At 45.7% G+C, this 11784-nt stretch overlaps 1 protein-coding gene across 1 annotated transcript in view; it reads right to left on the bottom strand.

Moving 5' to 3' along the window:
- The window catches only part of LOC107110652 (methyltransferase-like protein 25), a gene marked incomplete at its 5' end in the record, with an annotated part of 80159 nt that overhangs the window by 15097 nt on the left and 53278 nt on the right, over positions 1–11784 (bottom strand). Inside the window, 2 exons of the mRNA XM_015411452.1 lie at positions 1404–1497; positions 5148–5221. Of these exons, the coding sequence (XP_015266938.1) occupies positions 1404–1497; positions 5148–5221 (168 nt within the window). The remainder of the gene's footprint in view (positions 1–1403; positions 1498–5147; positions 5222–11784) is intronic.

Genomic DNA, 11784 nt, shown 5'->3' with positions numbered 1-11784 from the left:
AGAGCGACCCCCCCCCCAGTGCGCCCTAAAGCGCCCCGGATCCGAGCTCCTCTCTTCCTGAGGGGCTCGTTCGGGTCTCCGCTCGCGCAGATTCCCTCCTCCACCGCGGGCGGGCGAGGCGCCCTCGGGAGCAACCCGAGGATGTGTCCGCCATTCGCGGGAGCCAGACCGGAAGCCCCCTCTCTGTTAATTTTCTTAGTTCTGTCAGTGGCCTTTGACATCTGTGGACCCTTCCATTTTATTACACTGATTCAAGAAGAGAACAGGGATTACAAGCGTTGTACACTGATAGTTTTGAATTTTCTTTTTATCTTTTAGGACACACGGAGTTTCTACTGGAGATGCAAAACCAGTCGCCTGCCTTCTTAGTTGTGGAATGCCCCAGGATTCCATTCTGTCATCAATGCTGTTCAGTGTTTACATCAGGCTCTTAAATGAGATAATCCAGAACTCTGAGGTTGGGTATTATTAATACAGTGCCTGGATGCAGTGGTCAAGTAGATGGGACAGGATCCACATAAGACAAATGATGCTGATGTTTAGGAGGGGAGTGATCTTGTTGTGTTAATGAGCTCAAATTGTCATTGTCTGAGCATGTAAAAAAACCCCTGTTATACTCATACACTTTTATATTCATTACACTGAACTGGTTACTGGTCTGCTTCTGGATTCAGTTCAAGGTGTTTAACGTCTTCAAGATTTTTATAACCTGTGGCCTGTGTATCTAAAGTGCAAGCTCTCCTAGTATTATCTCATGTGTTGTCTTAGATTTGGCCATCAAACCAATTGTCCCACTGTCAAGGATAGTCCAAGTGGAATGAATCAGAAATCAGACATTTTTAGTGGCTGCTCTCTCATTATGGAACAGCACCTGATACTGTCATATCTCTTAAATTCTGGCTTTGTTAGAGGCTTGCAAGAATCAGTTACTTCAGATGGTTTTTTGCTTAAATGATTACTGGAAAATCTCTGAGTATTGTTTCAGTGCTGTTGACTTCTGTACTAATGTCTCACAATGAAATCCTAAGCAGTGCTGCTTCAATGGACTTACAAAGATGCAACTCTGCTGAGAACTGCACTGCTAGGAGGTTAGTGCTGACAGAATGCAGGATCAAATTTTATAAAGAAAATCTACAACTGGCTGAGTTGGTTTTGTCTTAATATCTGTATTTGATTTTTTTTATAAATGAAAAAACTTCCAGATAAACATCAGCTTACAATACTTGTTCAACTATATGCCACTCCTATAGAAATGTGTGAGCAGATATAAATTTTTACTAATGTAAAATAGCTTAAACTTTCTTGTTTCAACAACACAGCTTCATTAGCAAATAATCCACAATAATGTATGTGTGATTTACAAATATAAGCTATATATATATATTGAGCAAAGAGCGACATACCTTTGACTCATCAAGTTCAAGCTTTTTTAAGGATTTTCTAACATAATCAAGAAACGAAGATGATTTAGAAAATACTTTTCCAATATTTCGATCACTGAAACAATAAATAAATTAAAAGACTATAAATATTAACAGCCCACAGAACACATATCTTCTAGAAGGCATTAGTGGCAAATTGAGGTCATAAAATTACTTTTACTTAAAGTTTACAAATTATTTCATTACTTAGTGATGAATTATTTGGTACTAAATGAGTTTTGTTTTTAATGGAGTTGCAACTGAATAGAGTTGATATTGAATATCCATATGTTATTTCACCTAGGTGAAAGGACTGTTTCCAGCTTTCCAATAAGCTGGCTTTGTATAGCTCCTAGCATCCTGTCAAAGAAGACGGGGACGGCAAAGGATGAGATGGTTAGACAGTGTCAGCGATGCAACGAACATGAAACTGAGCCAACTTCGGAGGACGGCGGAAGACAGGAGAGCCTGGCGGGAGATTGTCCATGGGGTCGCGAAGAGTCGGACTCGACTGTGCGACTGAACAACAAGCATCCTGTGGCCATTTTAAATGCATTTGTTGCTAAACAGAAGACAGAGCAACACAACTAAAAGCTTAACTTTTCAGAGCCATCAGCTGAGCCCATGGTAAACTGATTTGGGATGAAAAGCAAACCATTATTATAAAGTATGCTAAATGGCAAATTAAAATATCAGAAAGTGTTTTCACATAAATCAAACACAATAAATACCCAAAGCTGAAAATATAGTAGACACGGTTTATCTAAATATTATCTAAATATTATATCTGCATTTTGAGAATATATGATCACATAATAAGCTGATGTGTTTCATTAAGTTGGATGTCTATAAATACTATTTCCCAGGGGTCATTTCCTATGGGAGCACACAGGAGCGGAGCTCCGGCAGTAAGGAGCCCAGGCGGTGGGCACATGCAACAAGCCCCACCCCCTGCTCCCAGCAGCCCTCAATTGGGCCACAAGGAGCAAGAAGCAGCCAGGTAAGTTCCAGAGCCCCCCCCCACCCGCCTTCAGGTACAAGCTCTCCCTCCTCTGTGAGCTAGCAATCCAAAACAGTCCAGTGGCACCTTTAAAACCAAGTTTTATTCAGGTAAAAGCTCTCTCTCCTCTGTGAGGGCAGATCTGCAAGTGTCCCCCCCCCCCCAATAGCTAGCAATCCAAAGCAGTCCAGTGGAGCTTGAACGGTGGGTATTGCCTTCTGACACACTTCCGGTGATGTCAGGGGGTGTGGTATATGCAAATAAGTTATGCAAATAAGTTATGCTAATGAGCTCCTGCACCTCTTTTTCTACGAAATGACCCCTGCTCTTTCCAATTACCATTTTTCAAATTATTAAGTTTATATATCACAATTTTGCTATGTGACATTCATGACAGCTTACCAAAAAAAAACCCAATATAAAAACATAAAAGCAATAAAAAGCAGCAGCAATTGAAATTGTAATTAAACTAAAACTAGGAACAAATGTAGCACTGAGTGAATGTGGAGGGAAGCTTAGGCTTGGGGAGATAAGAAGACTGCCTCTAGAGCATACAAAAATACCATGGCCAGAGAAAGTGTCCTGTTTCCAGAAGACAAAGCCCCCCCCCCCAAAAAAAAGAACAGAAAAGAAAAGAAAAGGGATTCCGATGATTATCTTGACTGGGGAAGAGGCTCACATGGGAAATTATAGTCCTTCCGATACCAGGGTCACATAATGCTCAGGGCTTCAAAAAGTCAAAACTTTGAATGTTTCCACAAACTAAAAGCCAGTGAAGAACAGATGTCAAAGTGCAGTGGTTAAGAGCCTGGACTCTAATCTGGGAGAACTGGGTTTGATTCCCCACTCCTTCACATCCAGCTACTGATGTGACCTTGGGTCAATCACAAGTTCTTTCAGAGCTGTTCTCTCAAGAGCAGTCCTTGAAAGAGCTCTCTCAGCCCCACCAACCTCACAGGGTGTCTACTGTGGAGAAGGGAAGGGAAAGGAGATTGTAAGCTGCTCTGAGACTCCTTCGGGTAGTGAAGGGTAGGGTATAAATCCAATCTCCTCTTCCTCTTCTTCTAAATTCAAGGCCTATGTTGTTAAAGTTGTATTTTATGTGCACTGTATAATTGATTAATTTTGTTTCATTTATTTTTATATTGTTTCTGCTCAACCGTAGTACCTAATTCAATTTTTGGGTTGCGTCCCCCCCCCTTTGGTGTGTTGGTGATGTCAGCAATCCAGAGCAATTCCATAAATGATGGCTCTGAAAGCTGCTAAGAAATACAGGAGAATCAGCAAGGTCATTATCCCCCCCAAGACATACATACACACAGCAGTGTATCTGTCAGCACAGTTAGTCCACAATGGTGATAAAGAAATTCAGTCCCAAACCCAGGTTCAAAGAATAAAATCAGACTAGATCATTATGTACGGATTTCCTATAAGTCACTATTATAGGCACAAACAGTCTTCTAAAAAAAAAGTTTTCCCTGAAAAATGGTAGAAAACCTATTAGATGTTAAGGGAACAGATGTACAGCACCTTTGCCTTCCTAAATTTATCAGCAATTCAGGTCTAACAAGAAGTGTTTGTATCAACTTGAATTAATACATGTTACATTTGTTTTTTAGACTAATTTGTTTTAGCTAATGGAGACGTATTCTTTTTTTAGCTATACATCTACCTTTCTCCCTACCACTGGGACTTAAGGCAGTAACAAAGTTAAAACACACAATATTAATTAAAACAAACACCATTAATGAACATTAAAATCCTCAGAGGCCTTCTTGGCATGTTCAATTTTACAGTCCCTTTGGAATGTCAACAGGCAGTCACTGAATAAGCACATGAACAAGCAGCAGACTACTGTATTTTGATGGAAGAAGGTACAACCAAAAAACATTGTGTGTTGAGCAAAGTTGGCACATGGGTTCAGATTGGGAGACCCAGATATGTGGGTCAGTCTGGTGTAGTGGTTAAGTGCGCGGACTCTAATCTGGGAGAACCGGGTTTGATTCCCCACTCCTCCACTTGCACCTGCTGATGTGACCTTGGGTCAGTCACAAGCTTTGGCACAGCTGTCCTTGAAAAAAAGAGCAGTTTGTGTCAGAGTTCTCTCAGCCCCACCCACCTCACAGGGTGTCTGTTGTGGGGAGGGGAAAGGAAAGGAGTTTGTAAGCCGCTCTGAGACTCCCAAGTGAAGGGCGGGGTATAAATCCAATCTCCTCCTCCTCCTCCTCCACATATCATGAAGAGAAGTACCAGCATTCTGAATTAGATCTGGAATCAAACTGGCAACCAATGATAGGAAAATGCTCCCAATGTTTACCCCCTGACAGTAAACAGACTGCCACATTCTCTATCAAATGCAGTTTCCAGGTAGTCGTCAAGGGCAGTCCTACATTCAGTGCACTGTAACTATTGAGTCTCAGTATTACTGTAGTGTTGAAAGAGAAAATTTTTGTGCAAAATGTAGTTGGAAATGTGCACTCTTAGCCACTCATATTGGTTTACAGAGATTCTTAAAGCTTTTTTCCAACTACTGTTGCTTCTCTTCCCACACATTGGTAGCACCACTATACAACAAGACTTAGGCTGCAAATCCTAAAGACACTTCCTGGGGAGTAAGCCCAATTAAATAAGATGAGACGTAATTCTGAGTAGACCTGTTTAGGATTGCTCTCTACAGAAACAGAAGTGGCTTTTCAATAATGATATGTGAAATCATAGCCTCCTACCTTCTGTTGACTCCATAAAATTCTTCTATAATAACCTGTAGGACAGCTCGATAAAACAATGATTCTGTAGGCAGCTGCAAGGAATCAAAGAACAGCAGGAAGTTGGTTGGAACCAGACACTACAACAGTGAAAAATAGTTGGCAGCTTCCAACTAATTACTGGTTTGTATTCATTCCGTGTTAGTAATAATTCTCTTGTTCCCAAGTTAAAGCAATGTTCTTTAGACATACAACAATGTAACCATAATTTTTGGAAAAAATAAACACAGGAAACTGCAAACACTTAATGGAAGTGAGAAGAGAGCTAGAGGAAAAAGAAAGGCCCCACAGGCTAAATTATGCTATTTGTTATGCTGGCTTTATTGCAGAAATGTACCCAACAGAGTTCGACCTGTTTCTTTAAAGTCAAAGAGAAAATATTTCGCAAATATTAAATGTACTCCTTTCCCTTCATTTTCCTTCCCTGATGTATACAGAAAGCACTAGTTTTCTAAAAACAGTGCATGTGTTGAAGAACTTCATACCTTTACGAATGAACTATGTTTACATAAGAAAAAATAATGTTTGCTTCTTTAAAACGTAGGGCCAAATTCATCTCCTGTGTAAACTCCACTGAGACCAGTGGGTTTACAGCAGGGATACACAAGTCTGTAAATCTGGTGTGCCAAACATCCACCCAACTTGCATACACACACCAAAAGAGGTGATAAATTATAAAGGAATGATTTAAAGCATCCACAGAAAGAATTGAGACAGGAATTTAAGAATAAAGAATACTGTGAGTCCTGTCAGAAGCAAGCATTTACAATAAATCAAAGCAAATCTTTGCAATACATTCATATTTTTTATACGGTTACCTATGTATAACTCACATTGAGAGGGGAAATTATAGTTGATTCTTCATTAGCCTAGGTTAGGAAGCTGTCTGAATCTTGCCAGTGTGTTCTGGTTAAGCGAGAGGAAGTTAAACTGTATGATGTAATTTCTGGCTTTAAGTCCCTTCAATATTAGGCTTTAAAACAGAAATAACATCTCAGTAACAAGATAGATTCAGGTGGGTAGCCATGTTGGTCTGAAGCAGCAAAATGAAGTTTGAGTCCAGTGGTACCTTCAAGACCAGGTATCTGAAGAAGCGCACATGCACACAAAAGCTTATACTCAGAATAAAACATTGTTGGTTTTAAAGGTACCACTGGACTCAAACTTTTATCTCAGTAAACACAGGTTGCTTACCTGCAACTGGTGATCTTCAAGTGGTCATCTGTGCAGTCACACCCATGGGATTATGCACCTGCGCTGATCCGAATCAGTGGTATGCAAAACTCACAAAGAGATTTTTGCGTCTCTCCTCCAGGCATGCGCGGGAACCCCACTGCGCATGCCCAAGGGGGAGGGGCACGGACATCCCACCAGTTCCTTCTGACCGCTGTCGTGTCAATAACCAGAGAAAAGTACTGAAGCGACAGCAGTGGGGAAGGATAGGCGGGTGGTATGACTGCACAGATGACCACTTGAAGATCACCAGTTACAGGTAAGCAACCTGTTTATCTTCCTCGTGGTCTCTGTGCATCACACCTATGGGAGATTGAAAAGCCGTGGCTCACCTGGAGGCGGGAGGTGTCGCAATTCAAAGCTCTGCTGACAAAAGGACTAGATGACCCAGGTCCACTCTGTGGCGTTCACGAACATCAACAGCGTAGTGCTTGATGAAGGTGTTCGGAGTAGACCATGTCGCAGCCCCACAGATCGCCGACAGGGAAGCACCCTTCAAGAAGCCATGGATCTTGTAGAGAGCGCTCACACAGGCAAGGGTAACGGGCGTTTAGCCAACCGGTAGCACAGCTTAATAGTCTCAACAATCCATTTGGAGAGACGTTGTGCTGAGATCTTTAACCCTGCGGAGTGACTGGAGTAGGAGACAAATAAATGATTGTCCCTCCTACTTGGACGTTTCCTATTTAGGTAAAAGAGCAGCGCCCTCTGAACATCTAGAGAGTGGAGGAGTTGCTGTTGTCCATCTTCCAGTTTAGGGAAGAAGTTAGGCAATAAGATCTCCGAGGCTAGGTGAAACTCGGAGACCACCTTAGGCAGAAAAGATATGTCAGGGACCAGTCTTACACTGTCCGGCAGGAATACAAGGAAAGGTGGGTCATGGCGTAGAACCACAAGTTCGCCCACCTGGCCGAGGTGATGGCGATGAGAAAGCTTTAGCTTGCAAGTCGCTATGGGCTCAAAGGGCCGCCCCATGAAATGGTGGAGCACCAGCGGTAGATCCCACAAGGGTACTGGTGAGCAGATTGGTGGATACAGGTGGAGGAGACCCTTCAGAAATCTCTTCAAGAAAAAACTGAAAAGCCATCGAAGCCTGGATGGTAGGCCGAAATTGCAGCCAAATACACTCTGAGTGAGGAGTACGAGAGCCCCTTCTCTGCCAGTGAGAGCAGAAAGTCTAAGACCTGGTCAATCCTGACAGAAGCCGGGAGGACATCAGAGGGCTGTATGGAGGCTAAGAAGTGGGCCCACTTCCCACTGTAGGAACGTCACATAGAATATTTCCTGGCATTGAGTAGCACAGTGTTGATTCTGTCAGAGAAAGTTGAGTGTCCACGAGATAAGTTGTTAACTTGAGCTTGTATACCTCATGGAATAGGAGAGCTCCTCCCTCCACCAGGAGCAGATCTGCCACCTGTGGGAGGGGATGGCGCGCCTTGGCTAGCGAGAGGAGATTGGCGAACCAAGGTTGCTTCGGCCACCAGGGGTTGATCAGGATGCACCTTGTATGGACCCTCATGAGTCTTTGGACTGTTCTCAGCAACAGAGGCAGAGACGGGAATATATATAGGAAGTTGTTGTCCCATGGGTACAGGAGTCCGTCTCCCAAAGCCCTGGGATCCTGAGCCGCCACACAGCAAAACAGGTTGCACTTCGAATTGTGCCTGTTGGCGTCCCCACTTTCGAAACACGGGACGTAGGTAGGCCCAGTTCAGTTCCTAGTCGTGATGCTGGGAGAGACCCCTGCTGAGCCGGTCCGCATGTACACTGGCCTTGCCAGCTATGTGTGAGGCAATGGGAAAGATGTGCAGAGGCATGCACCAGGCCCAAAGGTCCAGAGCCAGGAGGCAGAGACTGCGGGAGACTGTTCCACCCTGCCTGTTGACGTAACTGAGGCCCGTCGTATTGTCGGTTAAGACAGTTACGCATTGTCCTGCGAGCAGAAGCTGGAAACACTGAAGGGCCAATTTTATTGCCAACAGTGCCAGAAAGTTAATGTGTCTCCTTGAGGACACAGCATTCCACCTGTGACCTACAGAGAGGCCGTTGAGGTGGGCTCCCCAGCCCCACAGCGAAGCGTCGGTTGTGAGGGTGAGAGGACAGAATGGGATCCCCTCCATCAGGTTGTCTGACTGCGTCCACCACAGGAGGGAGTCGCTTACCTCTTCTGGCGGGGAAAGACCAACTGATTGGGACATCTTTAGGGGCTTGAAGTCACGGATGAACCAAAGCTGGAGTGGTCACATTCACAACTTTGCAAAACGGAGGACTGCAGTTGTTGCCGCCATTAGGCCTAGGAGGCCTTGAATTTGGAAGGCGGAGGAGGTTCCTCGTAGTCGAACCTGTTCTGCCAGAACGGTTAGGGTTCGTGCCCTGTCCCGAGGCAGGAAAGCTGCGCCCTCTTTGGAGTCGAGTATTGCCCCTATGAACTGCACTCTTTGAGAAGGGACTAGGCGCAACTTCTTGTGGTTGACCCTGAGTCCCAGACAATGAAGGAGATCGAGGGCCTGAGAAATCTGACGAATGAGGAGGACCCTGGAAGGGGCGACCAGAAGCCAATCGTCCAGTTACGGGAACACCGTCAGGCCACAGAGGCGGAGATGCGCCACGACAACCATCATCTTGGTTAAGGCCCCAGGGGCTGTGCTGAGGCCAAACGGTAGACTCCTGTATTGGTAGTGACTGCCTCCTATTGCGAATCGGAGGTATTTGCGATGGGCGGGGTGGATAGTTAAATAGAAATAGGCATCCTAGAGGTCGAGGGTGGCCATCCAGCATCCCTGGAACAGAAGAGGCAGAATGATGGGAAGGGATGTCATTTTGAATTTTTGGTACAGTATATAGGCGTTGAGGCCGCAAAGGTCTAAGATCAGCCTCTGCCCATCGTCCCTCTTGGGAACCACGAAGTATCGGGAATAAAAACCGAGTCTCTGGTGATCTAGAGGCACGGGTTCTATAGCACCCTTTGACAGAAGTGTGGTGACAACTACAGGAAGAGGTGGGAGTTCCATGAATGCAATGGAATAGCCCTTGGCTAAGATGGAAAGGACCCATCAGTCCGACGTAATGGTGGCCCAGGCCTGTAAATATGGATGGAGGCGGGTAGGGTCAGAAGAGGTAGACAGGCGGAAGTCAAAGGCCCCGCTTGCCGGGTTTGTGTTGTTTTAGTCTGACAATCTGCTGTCCAGAACCATATCTCTGTCTGGCCTGGTACTGTTGCCTATTCGCAGATGGGGATCGACGAGGCCTGTAACCTTCATCCAGCGACGGCTTTGCGTATTGGCATCTGGAGTCGCAACGAGACCACGAGCGAGGACAAAAAGGCTTAGAGGGGGCAGAGACCCCCAGCGACCTTGAGGCCTTAATGCTTTTATCCATTTCCTGGAGCATCATATCGGTGGATGAATGGAAGAGACCTTGGCCATCGAAAGGTAAGTCCTCTATGCACGCCCTGGTATCAGCAGGGAGTGTGGTGGTCCTCAACCAGGAATGCTTATGGAGGACAACCACAGATGACATTGTTTTGGAAAATGTGTCCAGAGTATGTATGGATGAGTTGATGATTTGTTTAGAAAGTACCAAGCCTTCCCTCTGCAGCTTCCTAGCCTCCTGACGTTTGTCATCAGGCACTGAGGTCAAAAGGTTGGTAAAGCGCTCCCAGAGCAGTACTGGTAATGGCCCATAAAAGCGACATAATTAGATGTGTTAATGCCGAGAGCTCCCGCCGAGTAAAAATTACGACCAATGGAATCTAACTTCTTGCTTTCCTTATCGGAAGGGGTAGCAAGGGTACATTTACTCTTTGAGGTGGACGACACGACCAAGGAGTTGGGCTTGGGGTGGATATGGAGGAATTCAGCCTCCGACTCCTGGACCCGATACATGTGATCCAGACGTCTGGACGACACTGGAGCAGGGGAAGGCTCGCCGCACAGGGCCTTAGCCGCCTTTAAGAGGACGGTCGACATCGGGAGAGCGATAGACGTGGAGGTATTGTTCTGTATGACATCGAAAACAGCATCTGACACCGAGAGTTGGGGTGGGACGATTGACAAACCCAGGAAATGTGCCATCCACTTGATCAGACCTCCATATGAAGAAAGATCTTCCGAAGGAGAGATCGGCGGATTGTCCGACACCGTGGGTCTTGGTGAAGGATCATCAGGCGACTCCGGGCTTCCCGACTCGTCAGTGCCAGTATCAGAGATGAATGATCTGGCAGGCGATATCTGTGCAGCAGGGGTATCCGGTATCGGGGCAACTTTCAGTGGTAAAGCAGGGGTAGAACGGAGAGGAGAGGGTGGGTGAGAAGGTTCCTCTGGGGCTTTGGATTGTGACGCGGAAGGCTTAGATTTACGGTGGGGAGAGCCTGAACAACGTGTTCTACGGCCCCAGTCCAACTGTGACCTAGGCGTCAACCACGGCATCAATGCCGACATTGGATACGATGTAAACCAACAAGGCATGTGCTCCCTACGGTCCCATGGTACCGGTGGGTCAAAGTAGGTCAGAGAGTGAGGACTTAATTCCCATCTAGGTGAGTACGAGAGCATGGGCCTGGAACGACGGTAATCTGGGCACTCCTCAGGTCGATATTGTCAGATCCCAAAGCAGGAGAACAAACCCACGTTCCAAAGAAGTAAGATTTATTTCCAAAGCATGGTTGATCATGAACATACAGAGAATTGTCCAGAATGACTACAATACACAGGGGCAATATAATATAGGAACTTCAAACTTGGTTAACCCAATGGGCTAAACTCCCTCGCAAGGGAGTTGATTAGAAAAGGCGCGAAGCAGCCTGAGAACTCCAACGGCTCATACCATAAACACAAGTTCAGTTCACACGGGAATCTAATTAAGCAAGGCAAGAAGACATAACACGCCGTCGTCCACCTGTAGGAGAAGCTTGGCAGTTACAGTCGCATACCAGAAGAGAATAACACGGGGAGGGAGGGAAGAGGGACACGTCCCAGAGGAATGGCAGCTCGCTGACATACTGCCCACCCGAAAATACCACTTACCCACCGTCTCCCGCCCTGGGCGGGAGATCTCCCGGTTTGCCCGGGAGACCTGCAGGTTTGCCCGGGAACTTCTTGTGAAACGCCCGAACATGATAAGGGGCCCGAATATCCCCTTCTTCCACCCATTCGCGGTGCTGGGGACCGAAATCAACCCATTCCACAAGATACCACAGTTTACCACGTTTGAGCCGGGAATCAAGAATGCCAGAAATTTCATAATGCTCTTGGCCGTCCACTAAAACAGGAGGTGGTTGAACATTACTGACCCTCCATTGACATTGACCAGTATCTTTCTTCAACAAACTGACATGAAATACAGAATGCAAAGACTGCAAATTTTT

This window comes from Gekko japonicus, unplaced genomic scaffold, assembly GCF_001447785.1.
Source record: "Gekko japonicus isolate JY-2015 unplaced genomic scaffold, Gekko_japonicus_V1.1 scaffold3991, whole genome shotgun sequence".
In the NCBI taxonomy this organism is placed as follows: domain Eukaryota; kingdom Metazoa; phylum Chordata; class Lepidosauria; order Squamata; family Gekkonidae; genus Gekko; species Gekko japonicus.
The sequence above is the reverse complement of the archived record's forward strand: the minus strand, read 5'-3'. Positions and strand labels throughout refer to the sequence as shown.